Source organism: Oryx dammah, unplaced genomic scaffold (genome assembly GCF_014754425.2).
Source record: "Oryx dammah isolate SB20612 unplaced genomic scaffold, SCBI_Odam_1.1 HiC_scaffold_7, whole genome shotgun sequence".
Taxonomy (NCBI): Eukaryota; Metazoa; Chordata; class Mammalia; order Artiodactyla; family Bovidae; genus Oryx; species Oryx dammah.
Window position 1 is genome coordinate 5806974 of NW_024070191.1, and position 17017 is coordinate 5823990.

The 17017-nt window shown below is 47.1% G+C and overlaps 1 protein-coding gene across 5 annotated transcripts in view; it reads left to right on the top strand.

Annotated features, from left to right (window-relative positions):
- Nucleotides 1-10187, top strand: part of MCPH1 (microcephalin 1) — a 225654-nt gene extending 215467 nt beyond the window's left edge. For 3 of the 5 annotated variants that reach the window (XM_040243213.1, XM_040243209.1, XM_040243211.1), the window contains one exon: nucleotides 9556-9771. In XM_040243213.1, coding sequence (XP_040099147.1) covers nucleotides 9556-9629 — 74 coding nt within the window. In that variant the 3' untranslated portion in view covers nucleotides 9630-9771. Of the gene's footprint in view, nucleotides 1-9555; nucleotides 9772-9832 lie in introns of those variants that run through there. The other 2 variants (XM_040243210.1, XM_040243212.1) reach the window with 1 other exon arrangement.
- The last annotated feature ends 6830 nt before the right edge of the window (nucleotides 10188-17017 follow it).

Here is a 17017-nt window from a genome sequence, read left to right on the forward strand (position 1 = left end):
TCCGTCTTTCCCTGTGTCCTGGAGGCTGGACGTCTGATCAGCGTCCGCAAGGCTGGTTTCTCTCCCCTGCTTCAGGGGGCCATCTTTCCCTGTGTCCTGGAGGCTGGACGTCTGATCAGCATCCGCAAGGCTGGTTTCTCTCCCCTGCCTGGGGGAGCCGTCTTTGCCCTGTGTCTTCACGTGGCTCTCCCTCGTGTCCCCATCTTCTTCTTCTGAGGACACCAGTAACTGGATCAGGGCCCATTCTCATGACCTCATTTTAATTTAGTGACCTCTTCAAAGGCCCTTTTTCAAAACACAGTCCCGTTCCAAGGTCCTGGAGGTTCGGTCTTCGACCTGTGGACTTTGTGGAGGTCCAGCCCCTGACACTGGATTACCCATTTCAGCACTTTTTGGGCCAAGCTGCTCACCTGGCTTCTTAGATGTCTCCCTCTCCCTCTCCGCCTAAGTTTCTTTCTCAGCCTTCCTCCTGTTCACTTTCCTTGTCTCTAAACCCCAAACTCCTGGCTTCTCTCACCCCATCGTAGATGTTACCCTTCAACACCAGGATTGCCTTGGGGCCACAGACCAGTACCCCCATCGGTCAGCTCAGCGGCGGCATTTGATTAGAAATAAAGTGCACAATAAATGTAATGTGCTTGAATCATCCCAAAACCAGCCCCGCTCCGCCACCAGTCCGTGGAAAAATGGTCTTCCGTGAAACTGGTCCCCGGTGCCAGGTCAGGGCCTGCTGGTTTAAGATTGGCAGAGGCCGTGTTTGTTCTGGTGGCACTCATTTATAATAACCATGCTCATGAAGATCTTGTAAATGGCCAGTGGTCCTCCTTTGATATAGAATCTTTCACTTTCTGGTGCACAGTCATTTGTCATCTGCCTGGAAACTAACTTCAAAACACCTATGGTTGTAGCTACAGTCCAGAAGCCAACAGAGGCTGTTTACTCTTTTCCACATGCCAAAAATACAACCTTCAAAACATCCTGTGTTCTCAAACAGAGGTTTTGGTTTTGTTTTTTGTTGTTGTTGTTGTTGTTTTTAACAAAACTGCGTGTATCAAAATGATACCAAGTGAAGACCAGAACTGTGCTTTGGAAAGAGTCTCCCTCAGCTAACGGGACTGCGCACATGGCTGATATCAACAGTCCCACCGACAGCTAATCTTTCCAAAGCCTGCGGTCGTGCAGGGGGCCAGAGGCTGGTCTGCACTCTTATTGTTTCCAGGTTGGGGAACTTGGCCGGCCCCTTCTGGCGCTGGTGCGTTTCTGTGCACACGTTGTGCGCGTGTCGGCTGCCGGCCTGGCTCCCCCAGGGGTCTGGCCACATGGCCCCCCTGCTGGTGGGTCCTCAAGAGGCAGACGCCTACCTGCTCGAGGCCCACATTGTCATGTCCACTGGCCCTTTGGCATTCTTTGAGTCTCAGAGCTGAAGCTGCGGGCCTGCCTTTCTGTTCCTTTCCCCTCCCGTAACTCATGTCCTGTTTCTGACTTGTCACTGCTCACACCATCTGCGAGTGCCCTTGGCAACATCCGGGTATTGTGTGTCCTGGAATCCTTGGCTCTCCGCATGCTGAAATCCTCACCCATAACGCCAGTCCCCTGCCAGTGCGCACTGGGTCCTCTGGCTGTCTCCACAGCCTCGTCGTATGAGTGTTACACACTTGAAAAATGTGTGTTCTGTTAGTGTGTATGCATCTCCTTCTGAATGGAGCTCCGGCTTTGTGCCGGTGAAGGAGATTTCATTTTGATGTCTCTCCACGTGTGCACAGACCTGCAGGACACACAGTCTAGATCGTCACCTTTTCTGTGTGTGTTAGTCGCTCAGTCGTGTCCGACCCTTTGTGACCCCATGGACTGTACCCACCGGACTCCTCTGTCCATGGGACTCCCCAGGCGAGAATACATGAGTGGGTTCTCATTTCCTCCTCCAGGGCATCTTCCAGACCCAGAGATCGAACCCAGGTCTGCTGCCTTCTAGGCTGATTCCTTGTTCTCTCTAACACGTCACCTGCTTCCTTCTGGACCTAGTGCGGTCACCTCTGTACCTGACAGGGTGATGAACAGGGTGATCGGAGGAGACAGCGCAGGCGTGCAGACTCCCTCCCCCCGCAGGGGCCAGTGTCCAGGGCCGCGGGGCCCAGACTCCCCGACACGGGGAAGAGTCATTCCCGCTCCTTCGGCAGAGAAGCGTCTTCTCTCTTGAAGACTGTTCTCCTTCCCATTAGCTTTCATCATAAACACTTCCAGAGAATACTTTATTCTCAAAATGTTGTGAAATTAAAATTAAAACCACGTTAAGGCACCAACTTAAATGTCATTTTGTGATAAATTATGAAAAGCAGGACTCAGATTTTATCAACTAAATTTGTTCCAACTAGAATATCAGATGCTGTGTGAGCTAGAATCTCTGAGACTTATTTTATTCAAACTGCTTTTAAAATCTTTAAAGCAGCTTTTTAGATTTGTAATTTGCCTTCCAAACCAAAGATTCTAAGGTTTTTTTTTTAAGTACCTTGCATTTACTCCTATATTCTGTGGGGTCTTTATTTTTGCAGGCCTAATAGAGTCAAAGGCTTTCCTAGTGACTCAGACAGTAAAGAATCTGCCTGCCAATGCAGGGGACACGGGTTTGATCCTCAGGTCAGCAAGATCCCCTGGAGAAGGAAATGGCAACCCACTCCAGTATTCTTACCTGGGAAATCCCACGGACAGAGGAGCCTGGCGGGCTACAGTCCATGGGGTCGCAAGGTATCGGACAAGACAGGACGACTAAACGGCACCGAGCAATAGAGTCGCACGGGCTGAATGAGTAGGAGGAAGGGGGGCCGTTGGCATCACCCTCTCAGCGGAGGGAAGGTGGACACTTTCACCGTGACCTCACGTCTGAGCGCTGTGAGCCGTCAGATAGGCCTTTTATCCCTTCATTGTATCTCAGAAACAATGACCCAATGTATTTCAGTGTTTTCTTAAAAAAAAAAAAAAAAAAAAAAACCTGTCACACCATCCTTCCACCACCTGGTGATGCTGGCCTAGAACAGCGTGAACTTAAGCCATCTCCACCTCGGGCTCCACACGTGAAACCTAGCCATGATCAGTCACCTGCTCTGAGCAGAAGCTCACATCAGCCGAGCCGCCTTCTGCGGAGGCCACCAGACCGGTCCCGACTGTGTTCCCGAGCCGTTCCCCAGGGCCCGCTTTCCCTGAAACAGCAGCACACTTGGGCCAAGATTCTTGATGAATCATTCATCCAGAGGGGGAGTGGGGATTTCTGAGAGAGGGCACACTTGTGGAGCTTGAATACGTATGGAAATAAACAGGAAAACAAAACTCAGATTCCCGGCACCAGGAGGCAGAAAGTTACCTTCACCTGATCTTGGTGCGACCGGTTACCTTCTGAAGCACTTCCCAGGAGGTGGGCTCCCCGCACCCCACAGAGCACCGTTCCCGTCTTACGGGTCAAGGAACAACAGGTCTGGGGTTCCCTGGTGGCGTGGGGGCTGGCAGGGGGCACGGGGCATCCATCGAGGGTCAGTGGCCTGAGCTGTGACCATTTTTCCCTCCTTTTATCCCCACCGGTCTTATCAGGCTGAGCTTGGCCTTTCTCATAAGACATTTCCATTCTTAGGCGCCCTTTCCAGCCTGGGCTACGTTCAAGTGATAAAACATACATTTTATGCTGTTGTGGGAACATGATGTAATAATCTCAACAGCCTTGCCAAAAAAAAAAAAAGTCTCGCCTCAGCATGATTTCCTCATAACTTATAAAACAGCATTTGATTTGAGTGTCTCCCCACGTCAGTGTTTTCAGGAAAAAGGTCCCTGATAGTGTACGGGCCTTGTGCGTGCTGGCAGGCTCCCTGCCCCCTGGAGGAGCGAGCAGAGAGCAGCCCAGAGCTGCATGCTCTGCCTGGGGCGTTTGTTACAGCCCTGGACTGACGGTTTGCTGATCACGTCGAGTCTGTCAGGGGTCCTTGGAGCGTCTCAGGCCACGTCTCCACTATACAGGTTAAGAACCAGACGTGGAGAGGTGATGTAGACAAACAACAGAATATTATTCTGCTCTAAAAAGGAAGGCTATTCTGAAACCTGCAACAACACGAATGGACCTTGAAGACACTGCGTTCAGGTGAAATAAGCCAGTCCCAGAAAGACAGGTGCCGCATAATCCCAGTCTTATGAGTTACCTGAGCAGAAGCAAATTCATAGGGACAGAAATACAGAGGTTAATTCAGTCTGGAAGGAGAGGGGAAAGGAATGGGGAGTTGCTGTTTAAAGAACACAAAGATTATGTTTGGGATTGTAAGAAGCTCCTGGACAGGGGCGCTGGTCATGGTGGCACAGTGCTGTGAGTGTGCTTATTGCCACTGAGCCGTGTACTCAGAACAGTTTAAATGGCAACTTTCAGCTCATGTCTGTCTCACCACAAAAAAACCACCACTTCCCCCTAGATAATTTTAACAAAAAGTTTTACCAAATATCTCAAGTTACTGCAGGACAAAAAGAAAAGAGAAGCTATTTCATCTCATTTTACATGGCTAGCCCAAACTCATTTGTGAAGATGGATGTAAAAATCCAAAATAAAATATTGGCAAATTAAATTTAGCAGTATGTTAAGAAACATATAATCAGGTAAGGTTTAACTGAATAATGTAGAAACAAATATCATTAAATCTTTTCTTCTAGTCCATTGATTGTTCTCAGCAGATGTTGAAAGCGTTAGAGAAAAATCCAGTACCCACTCATGATTAAAAACAATAACAACAACAATTAGGAATAAGAGAACTTTCCTAAACGATGAGGAGTATAAAAAAACTTACAACATATTTGCCTATGATACAGTATATACATAGAAAAATTGAAGAGAGTCAAGAAATGGTTATAATCAGTTCAGCAAGATTCTTAAGATACACTTACTAAAATCATCAGCATTTCCATGCCCAGGAATAAATATAAAATGTATAGGAAAAATAGTGAACTCAAGACTAGCCCTGTGATATCTTTTCACTCACATATCTTAGGTGGACAGGAAAAGTTGTCATGCTAGGAATAAACTAGCCAGTCTTATCTAAGACAGCACAAATGCATACTGTACCCTTGGTTACGTATCAGATAAGTGAACACCTCTACCCCAATATCAGAGCAGAAAAAAAGACTGAGACCTGCTAGGTTAGACTGTCTCCTCCAGGTACTGTGCACGGCGTCAGGTCATTCACTCACGCAGTTCGTGTTTGTTGAGTGTCTTCCGTGTACCAAGCATGTTTTTGGCACTCCTGGAATAGCAGGTGGCAAGGCAGATACAGCCCTTGCTCTTTGGGGGCTTACCCTCTAAAGACGACAGAGAACATTTTCTAAAATCCTGGTGGTGATAAATACTATGAAGAAAACACGTTGGAATGTGGAGAGAGACAGTGAGCTGGGCTCCTCGCCGAGGCCAGATGGGCTTGTGTGGCGCTGAGGGAACAGTTAGGGTCAAGGCTAGAGGTGGGCAGAGGCTGTGGGTCCAGGGGATGAGGAGGAGGCGGCGGCGGAGCCTGAGCCCACAGGCCACGTGGACAGCGGTCAGCTGTGTGGTGTTTGTTCTAAGGATGAGCAGAAGTCACCAGAGGATTTTAAGAAAGGGAAATGGGCTCCGAGACGTATTTTTAAAGAGAAGCCAGAGAGTGACCGTAGGCTCTTACAGAGATTCTGGTGATCGGTGGTGGTGGTTAGGACGAGGGTAATAGTGATGGAGGTGATGGGAAGCTGTCAGATGTTAAATGAAAGTGCTGAGGCCAACTGCACCCTCTGGCAGGTTGGGCGGTGTGCCATGTGAGGACAGAGAGGAGGGGAAGGTGAATCCTAGACTCGGATGCCGAGCACCTGGGAGAATGGTGAGGGCCTGGGACTCGGGATCCATGGAGAAGCAGAGAAGGGCCTGGCTTGTTCAGAAGAGGAAACAGCGCGTGGGCGGGGAGAGATGCTTGGTGTGGGTCCAGAGGGAGACGCGGGCCGGGCTCAGCATCAGAAAGGACTTGCCGACCTTCAGCACCCGTCGGGGACCCTCACTCCACACAGCAGAGAGAAGGAAGTGTCGCCTGAAAGTGTTAGTCGGTCAGTTGTGTTGAGCTCTGCGACCCCATGGACTGTAGCCCGCCAGGCTCCTCTGTCCATGGGATTCTCCAAGCAAGAATACTGCAATGGGTTACCATTCCCTTCTCCAGGGGATTTTTCCCAACCCAAGGATCGAACCCACGTCTCCTGTGTTGCAGGCAGACTCTTTACCATTTGAACCACCAGGGAAGCCCTGCAGAGTCACGAGCTGACCCCTTATGTACAGATATCCGGCTGCACAGACCCTGCTATTTCCCAGCCCTAAAATTCGTGGCTCATTTTGTCAAGATAAAGCTCCCGCGAGGGCCCTGAGGGTCCCTGAACTCTACGCACAGGACCACATCTGGCTGTTGGCAACCGGAGTCTTAGTTCAAATAAAGTGACTTATCTGCCCCACCCTTAAAAAAAAGAAAAGGCACTGGCAGCATGTTGATTCGACATCCCAAGCACACAACCACACAGAAGCACGGCCAGTGAACTTGAACATGTGCACATAACGTGTTCCAAGACCGGTCTGCTGAAAACAAACAAACAAAACCTGGGTTTCTTTCTTTCCAATTGCAATTTCATGGGAGCCGCTCGTGTACAATTTGTCTCCCTCTCAGCTGGCGGGGACTGGCACTGCGCTAACCTCTGTCTTGTGCTCATGTTTTATGGGGTGTTTGACGATCGTACGTCTGACATGACATTGGAATTTGGGGACGTGGCCGTCTTCAGACACCAAATGAACTTGGACAGAAATCCCTCTCCCCGGGTGTGTTTACAGTTGGGAACGTGGAGCTGGGAGGCGCCCCCTGGACGTGGCTGGCCCCCTGGATGCTCGGCCGCCCAAGTGCTCCCCTGCCCCAACCGCGATCGCCACCATGCGCCCCTCATCCCTGCTCAGGGGTCCAGGGGCGAACCCCTCGGGCAGCACCGTCCCAGAGGGCGGAGGGGTTAGCCAGACTTTCTGTGGCTTCTGTTTTATCTTAATTTAAAGCTGGATCCTTCTCCAGCCAATATTTTTTTGCCCGCCACAATAGATGGACGGATATGTAGAGTGACACTTGATTTCATGATCAGGGAAGTCAGACAGCAGAGAAATACATAAAATCCCCCAATCCAACTACCCTTCCCTAAAGCAGATACACTACAGACAAAGCTGTCTCTTTCAGGGTTAACATACATTTACGTAGAAGTAAATGTATATAAACACAGGCATTGAGGGTTTGTTCTCCATAAACGGAGAATCACAGTCGTGAGCTTTTATCCAATCCTCGGTCTAGAAGGCCCTTCCATTGTCATGCAATTGCTTCATTCTTTTAACCGTCAGAGGTGCTGTGATTAATTTATACACTCCTTACGATTTGATATTTGGGGTTATTTCCACTATTCTGCTATTGTAAACTGTATGTGTGTGTGTTCTAGTTGGAGTGATTCAAATTCAATTTTAAGAGACCATCTTAAGCTCTGATTAGTCTCGCCCAATCCCAGACAGGAGTATTTTTGTAAAATAGATTCATACATGGGGAATTACTGAAACCTGGGGTGTGTGTCCTTTAAATTTTGATGCACACAGCTTCACTGGGTTGCACTCTAACAGTACTTTGATATTCCTGTTTCCCACACCCTCACCAGTTCCAGACTTCAACCATGTTTTCACTATCTGGTGACCTCATTACTTAAGGCGTATGCTAATTACTGAGTTCCTCGTGAGCACTGAGCAGGGACTCGCAGCTCCTGAACTGCTGTTCTTGTCCCCTGCCTGCTTTTACATCAGGCTGTTTCTCTTTTCCACATTGCTTTACACTGATTGTTTAATATGAACTCTAACCTTTTGTGATAAACATAAAATCCTCTCAACTTGTCTATCTTTATTTATATGGTGTTTTCTATGGGTTTTACTTTTTAATTATTTTTCTGGATGGAACAAAATACCTCTATTCCTCCACAGCACGTAAACTGAGACTTCACTTAGAAAGCTTTACCTACCCTGAGCTTTCACCTAGTCTCCTGTCTCTATTAATGCTCTTATAGTCTTTACTGTTTAGAGCATTAATCCATCTGTATTTATTGTGGGATACAGGAATCATCTCTTTAATAGCTTATCCTTCTTCACTGATGTTTATTTTTTTTTGCGTGCGGGATCTTAGTTCCCCGAGCAGGGAAGCGTGGAGTCCTAACCACTGGACTGTCAGGGAATTCCCTCCATTGGTTTATAATGCCACCTTGAATCATCTCTTAAACTCCCACATATGCATGGGTCAGTTTCTAGATTTTGTTCTTATCCACTGATCTATTTATCTGTTCTGTGTTAATTATATACTGAATTTTTAGATTAGGTAGGAAAGAGCGTCATCCTATTTGCAGTCTTCTCTGGCTTTCAAAAATGACATCCTGTCAGAAATCAATGTAAAAACTGGAATCAGTAGGGTTTTTACAACCTGGAAGATTATATGGATTATTGTATAACCAAGTCTAGGGAACCTTTTCTACCTGTGATTCAAAGTCCGGATGCAATAAAAGACTGGTATAATTTGAATATATAAGTAAAAATTTCTATAAGAAAAGTTAAAACACAAGTAACAAACTGAGAGAAAGTATATGCAATACGTATCATGAATAAAGGGCTAACAGTAAAATATAAGCCATAACAATCCCTAACTGTATTGTGGAGAGAATTAAGTGGTGTATGTGGTATCAGTGATAATTGTTACAGTTCCACTGTACATATTACATTTATAGGATGTGTGTGAGCTATATAACAAATATTAATGATCCTCCCTTCTGTGATTCAGTTCCCAGCTCAGACCACCTGTGAGGAGGTGCATTCATCTTGGAGGGCTCTGATTAAACTCTGGGGCACTGCCTTGAGCTACAACTAAGATGAGCTGTTTTTTTCCTTCCATTTTGTTTTGTTTTTCTTTTACTCATAAAATAAGCCCATTTTTTCTGCTTTGTATCTCAAAACCGTCACAGCTTTCCATGTTCTGTTGTTCATCATCCTGACCTCTTAAAGTCCTTCAGACACAGTTGTTCACCCACTGGATAATGTTGCCGTCAGTAAGTTAACTTTGTCAGTCAGTCAGCGCTGACCACCCACTGCACGCCTCTCTCATCCCAACAGCAGCAGAAGGGTCAGGGGCAATCAGCTCTCCAGTGCTGAGAGCACAGGGCTGCTGGAGCCGGCTGCAGGCCCACCTGTGCCGGCCCCCTCTCCTGCACCTGGGGCTGGTCCCAGGCCAGGGCGCTTCCTGTGGTTCTCAGAAAACAGTTAGTTATGCTCTGCCCTGTACCAGGGAGTACTTGCCATAGCAAGATGAGAATTTGAGTCTCCTGTGTCATAGACTGTCCACTGGAACGTTCCACCATGAAGGGCATGTCCAAATGTGCTGCGAAGACGTGGATTCCAAGCATTTGAAATGTTGCTGGTGCAGCTTAGGAGCTGAGCTCTTCATTTCACTTTATGTTATCCTGCTTCACTTTAGTTAGGCACGTGTGCCATCGTGGACACACATGTGTGGGCCATGAAGCCCAGGACCACTGAAGATTTTAAAAACGTTTAGTATATCTATGATAAGGTTGGAAGAGGAAATGGCCACCCACTCCACTACTCTTGCCTGGAGAAGACCATGGACAGAGGAGCCTGGCGGGCTACAGTCCATGGGGTCACAGAGAGTCGGGCACAGCTGAGCAACAACACTACTGTGAGGTTGTTGTCTTCCCATATGCGGGCCATTATCAGTACTAACTGCTGCTCTCCCTCTAGATTCGATCACTCAGCACAAGATCTGTGCCTCTGAGAACCACCTGCTGCCGTGATGAAGACGCTTTTCAGCCCACAGCAGCTGCGAACAGCCCACCACTCATCCTCGGCCACAGAAGGGATGCCTTCGTACGTCATCACGTTTGTGCGTGTGTGCGGTGTATGAAGAAGCGCCTTCATGTGGCTTTCTGACGTCTGACTGTGTGTCTCAGAGAAGTACTGACCCTCCCCTGTTGGGCCTTTTCTATATAAACCCAGTCTGTGTGTCCCAGAGATGATCATAATGAAGTCCCAGAATTTGTCACTGAAGCACTGTACTGTTAAATAAAGGGTGGAAATTAAATTGTGTTTATTAATGAGAGCAAAGAACCCCTGAGTTTCTTGGTTGTCATCTGCTAGGTGTGAAGGATGCTGGTCTGTTATCACAGTTACACCTTAGGTCCCTGAGATTCCTTTCAAAACAATTAATGAGGACAGGTGTCAGGAGCTGTAATTAATGATTATTAGCGCCGTGGAAGTAGCCCTGGCTTCTGCGAGCTTAGTTTCTGGCGAGGAGAGCACCACCCGCCACAGACCGGGGTCCCCACTGGCCTCCAGGATGCCCGCCGTCCCCTGGAGGAGATGGGGATTCGGGATGAATCCTACACACGCAGCTGCTCAGCTTCTCGCAGAGAGAAACCCTCAACCCAGCAAGGCTGCAGGTGCTGCTACAATGCCCTCATGATTCTGTTCCATCATGTTCCTCATCTCAGCTGCGATTTCTACCTCAAATAATCTCGTGTGCCTGCATGCTAAGTCGCTCTGGGTGACCCTATGGACTGTAGCCCCCTCAGGCGCCTCTGTCCATGGGGACTCTCCAGGCAAGAGTGCTGGAGTGGGCTGCCATCCCCTTCTCCAGGAGAATCTTCCCGACTCAGGGATTGAACCCACATCTCTTACGTCTCCTGCATTGGCGAGCAGGTTCTTTACCACTAGCGCCACCTAGGAAGCCCCAAATAAATATCCAGTCTCAGCAAACACAAGGGGTCTACGTCTAGAATAAACCTTAGAGAAAGGCAACGACAGTGCCCATGGAAATAAGGAAGCATTTTCTCTTGGTGTAAACATAGCATATGCCCCAGGCCTCTCTTAACACTGCTGCCCAGCAACCTTGAGCCTCAGCACTGCTTGGCAAGCCTGGGTCCTTCCTCCCTCCGCATACGCCCTGTTTCACAATGTCGTCCACTACATCCTGGGCTTGGCTACTTTGGGGCTCAGGTATCAATACTTTGGCAGAGCTCCCCTGACACCAGCAGTTCCTGGCAACTAACCAAAAATCTGCCAACTCCCGGTGGGGACAAGCCACGGAGAACTTCATCCCCCGGCTGTGGGGCCACAGAGGGCCACCCAGACAACGTGTCCGCCCAGGCCTACATCCTAACAGCAGAGTAGACAAGCCACGGAGAACTTCATCCCCCGGCTGTGGGGCCACAGAGGGCCACCCAGACAACGTGTCCGCCCAGGCCTGCATCCTAACAGCAGAGTCCTGGTCCCTGATGCTGCCCACCAGCAGCCACTTAGGATTCTCTTTCTAAAAGCCGTCCCTTAGGAGGTCACTTGCTTAGAATTTCCACTAAGCATTTTGTATGTGGTATCTTGTTTAATCCTCCCAGCAATCCTAAAAGTTAGTTACTACAAGTTTGCACCCCTTACACAAACACAGAGGACTAAAAGTGTCTCAGAATTCTGAATTTTTTTTAATTTTGAAAGGCATATGGCTCTCACCACTTCTATTCAACATTGTATCAGAGATTCTACTGAAAGAAGGAGGCCAGAAAAGGGATTAAATTCATACAGACTGGAAATGAAGTAAAAGTATCTCAGATCACATATACTATATGTAGGAAACAATAAGGAATAAAAAAAAAGATAATTCAAAAATGGAATTAAGAATACAACTCTTTGCAATATCATCTAAAAATAAACTAGGAATAAATTTATACTGAAACCTACAAAAACATTTCTGGGAAAAATTAAAGATCCAAGTAATTGGAGAAATATACCAAGATGGATTAGAAGACTATTCATAAGAGGGCTAATTTTCCTCAAAATTGATTTATATAATGTAATCATCAAAATGCCAGTTGTTTTTCTTTTTTTTACAGAGTTTGAAAAGCTAATGCTAAAATGTATATGAAAATGCAAAGAAGGAAGTAATTTCTTAGAAAAAGAACAAAGTTAGGAGATTTACACTACCTGGTTTCAAAATTTACTGGCATAAAGGTAGAATGCAAATCAAGGGAAGAGACTAGAGAATCTAGATACAAACCCCATGTTTATGGTCACCTGATTTCAACAAAGTTGCCAAGGCAATTCAGTGCAGTAAGAGAGGAAAAAAAAAATATATCCTTACCTCACATGCAAAAAGGAAGTGCACAGAGATCCCCACCTCACACCACACACAGTGAACTCAGAGAGGCCAGAGCTGACTCGGGGTTTGTCAGCCGCAGCACTACGGGCATTTCCGACAGGATGATTCTGTGCGCTGAAGGCTGTTCTGGGCACTGCAGTACCTGGAGCCCCATAACTGGCCTCTATTAGATGCCATTGGCACACTCTACCAGCTGTGACCCTCCAGACTGTCTTCAGGTATCCCCAAATGTGCTCTGGAGACCAAAACTTCCCAGCTGAGAACCACTGACCTAAAATTGTTAAATGTCTAGAAGAAAACACAGCAGGCAATCGTTCTGAAAGGTTAGCAGGGATTTCCCACGTGTGACACTGAGGGCGCAATTCATACAAAAAATGAACTGGACCTCGTCAAAAGTACAAGTTTTGCTGTTTGAAAGAAACCATTTAGGAAAGTAAAAGACAAGTCACAGACTAGGCAAAATATTTTCAAACATATCTGATGAAAGAACCGTGTCCAGACTATGTAAAGAACTTCTATTCAGTGGCGGAAATCAAACCAATACTGTAAAGCAATCATCCTTCAATTAAAAACAGATAAAAGCAAACAAAAGAATTTCTGTTCCTTAACAAGAAGACTGCCCAAAAGACATTTCACACAGAGCATGTAGACATGACTAAGTACATGATGTTCAACGTCACTGGTCATTAGATGCAAAGTAAAAGCACACGGGGATGCCGCCATGCGCCGTCAGGAACAGCTGCAGCCAAAAATTCTGACAGTGCAAGGGCTGACCAGCACGTGCGGAGCCTAGGACTCATGCGCTGCTGGAATGGCTGTGTCATTCAGCAGTTTCCTTTGAAAACGAAACATACACTTACCGTGTAATCCAGCAACTTTACTCCTAGGTGTGTACCCAAGAGAACTGAAAATGTGGCTGCAGAAGGACTTGCACACAAACGTTCATAGCAACATTATTCACACCAGCCAAAAGCTAGGAGCAGTCCATCAACTGATAAATGGGTAAACAAAACCTGCTATATCCACACCGCAGATCACTACTTGGTGATAAAAAAAACAGCAAACAATTGATAGAGGCAGCAACGTGAACCATCCCCGAGAACAGGGAAGGAGAAAGAAGCCAGACTCCAAAGACTATGTGCTGTGTGATTCCACTTAGATAACATTTCTCGAGAAGGCAGAACTATAGACAGAAAACAGATCTGTGGTTTCCTGCCACTGGGGGTAGAAATGGGAATAGACAGCAAACATTTTGGGGTGATAGGAATATTCTAAAACTCGACTGATTTTGGTCATACAACTGTATCCATTTACTAACATCATTGAACAGTAAGTTTTCCGTGGTAAGTTTTACAGAGTGTGAATTATACCTCAATAAAGTTACTGGCTCGGTTGGTAAAGAATCTGCCTGCACTGCAGGAGACCCAGGTTCGATCCCTGGGTGGGAAAGATTCCCTGGAGAAGGAAGTGGCAACCCACTCCAGAATTCTTGTCTGGGAAATTCCATGGACAGAGGAGCCTGGTGGGCTACAGTCCATGGGGTCATAAAGAGTCAGACACAACTTAGTGACTAAACCACCACCGAAGTTATTATAATAAAAAAAAAATTTTAAGCTACATGGCAGCCTTGGAGCTGTGCCTCTCAGATATCACCTTTAAGAAAGAATCTTCTGTTCAGCTGGAATGAATAGCTAACTGCTGGTCTCACCTTAAAGACCCACCTCAGCTTTCAAACCAAGGCCACGCCCTTCCTGGGTGGTCGGTGCCCAGCAGGTGTCGGGGGGGCCTGGCTACTTCTCCCGATAAAGCCTCTCGGCCTCCAGGAGCCCCCGCCTCCAGCTGCAGCATAGCCGAGGCTCTCCCTGCCCGCCCCTCGTCCTCTCAGCTGCGTCGCAAGCTCTCTTCTTGGGATCCTGCTTCCTGTCCTCTTTACAGTCCGCACGACTTTTTCCCAACAAACTCTCTGCGCCTACCAGTCAGCCCTCCACCCCGAGGACTCCCCTGACAGCACGGTGCTGCCTGTGGCCCCACCCCCGAGCACTTGGAGGCCGCAGTCTCCCGTTTCTCCCATGACACAAACCACGTGGAGTGGGACACACAACTGGTCGTCTCAGACACTCGGGTCAGATTTTTGCCTGTCTTTCAGAAAACCTCTGTTTCAGTGCTTTTGGATTCGGCAGTTGTAGACTGGGGACTGTGGGGCTTCTGTCATTATCTGTGGGTCCTCTGCTTTCCAGAGATCACATCACTTCTAGAGAAGAGAGCCACCTAAAGCAGTGGAAGCACTCCAGACGGGACACGGGAGTCCCTGCGCAGAACTGCCAGCTCGTCGGGCTTACCGGTGCAGCTCTGAGAACGTCCGATGGATGGGTAATGACCTGGGTTTAAAGTGTTCACTCGTGGATGGACCTAGAGATTGTCATACTGGGTGAAGTCAGACAAAAGAGAAATAGTGTATGACCTCCCTTACATGCGGAATCAAAAAAGAAGTCACACAGATGAATTTATTCACAAAACACAGAGACTCACAGAGAACAAACTTACAGCTCCCCGGGGGAAGAATATGGGGAGGGGATAGTTAGGGAGTTTGGGACTGACATATACACTCTGCTTTATTTAAAATGGATAATGAACAAGGACCTGCTGGACAGCACAGGGAACTCTGCTCAACGTTATATGGCAGCCTGCATGGGAAGGGAGTTCGGGGGAGAATAGATGCACGTATATACATGGCTGAGTACCTTCACTGTCCACCTTAAACTATCACAACACTGTTAAGTCACTGTTTTTGTTGTTGTTCAGTCGCTAAGTAGTGTCCAACTCTGAAACCTATGAACTGTAGCACGCAAGGCCTCACTGTCCCCTAGTATCTCTCGGAGGTTGCCCAAGTTCATGTCCATTGAATCAGTGATGCTATCCAACCATTCAATATCACAGTAATCCAAGTCTGTGCCTCAACCACTAATGCCAAAGAAGCTGAAGTTGAACGATTCTGTGAAGACCTACAAGACCTTCTAGAACTAACACCAAAAAAAGTTGTTCTTTTCATCATAGGGCCCTGGAATACAAAAGTAGGAAGTCAAGAGATAGGTGGGTTAACAAGCAAGTTTAGCCCTGGAGTACAAAATGAAGCAGGACAAAGGCTAACAGAGTTTTGCCGAGAGAACATGTTGGTCGTAACAAACACCCTCTTCCAACAATGATTCTACACATGGACATCACCAGAGGAAAAGTGAAAGTGAAGTCGCTCAGTCGTGTCTGACTCTGCGACCCTGTGGACTGTAGCCCACCAGGCTCCTCCATCCATGGGATTCTCCAGGCCAGAATACCGGAGTAGGTTGCCACTTCCTTCTCCAGGGGATCTTCCCAACCCAGGGATCGAACCCAGGTCTCCTGCATTGCAGGCAGACTCTTTGCAGCCAAAGATCAAGAAGCTCTATACAGTCAGCAAAAACAAGACCAGAAGCTGACTGTGGCTCAGATCATGAACTCCTTATCCAAAATTCAGATTTAAATTGAACAAAGTAGGGAAAATCACTAGGCCATTCAGGTATGACCTAGATCAAATCCTTTATTTTTCAGCTTTACACTGGAGGCAACAAATAGATTCAAGGGACTAGATCTGGTAGAGAGAATGCCTGAAGAACTATGGACGGAGGTTCATAACATTGTACAGGAGACGGTGATCCAAACCAGCCCCAAGAAAAAGAAATGCAAAGAGGTAAAATGGTTGTCTGAGGAGGCCTTACAAACAGCTGAGAAAAGAGAAGTGAAAGGCGAAGGAGAAAAAGAAAGATATACACATTTGAATGCAGAGTTCCAAAGAACACCAAGGAGAGATAAGAAATGAACAATGCAGAGAAATAGAGGAAAACAATAGAATGGGAAAGACTAGAGATCTCTTCAAGAAAATTAGAAATGCCAAGGGAACGTCATGCAAAGATGGGCTCAATAAAGGACAGAAATGGTCTGGACCTAACAGAAGCAGAAGATATAAAGAAGAGGTGGCAAGGATACACAGAACAACTATGCAGAGAGGTCTCAGTGACCCAGATAACCACAACGGTGGGAGCACTTACATGGAGCACGGCCTCCTGGAGTGTCACGTCAAGTGGGCCTTAGGAAGCATCGCTGCAAACAGAACTAACGGAGGGGATGGGATTCCAGGTGAGCTGTTTCAAATCCTAAAAGAGGATGCTGTGAAAGTGCTGCACTCAATATGCCAGCACATTTGGAAAACTCAGCAGTGACCACAGGACTGGAAAAGGTCAGTTTTCATTCCACTCCAAAGAAGGGCAATGCCAAAGCATCTTCAAACTATGGCACAATTACACTCATCTCACACTAGCAAGGTAATGCTCAAAATCCTTCAAGCTAGGCTTCAACAGTACATGAACCAAGAACGTCCAGATGTACAAGCTGGATTTAAAAGGCAAAGGAACCAGAGATCAAATTGCCAGCATCCATGGGATCATAGAAAAAGCAAGAAAAGTCCAGAAAACATATACTTCTGCTTCATTGACTATGCTAAAGCCTTTGACTGTATGGATCACAACAAACTAGAAAATCCTTAAAGAGATGGGAATACCAACCCACCTCTGCCTCCTGAGAGATCTGTATGCAGGTCAAGAAGCAACAGTTAGAAGCAGACATGGAACAACAAACTGGTTCAAAACTGGGAAAGGAGGACGTCAAGGTTGTCTACTGCCACCCTGCTTGTTTGACTTCTCTGCAGAGTGCATCATGGGAAACGCTGGGCTGCATGAAGCTCAAGCTGG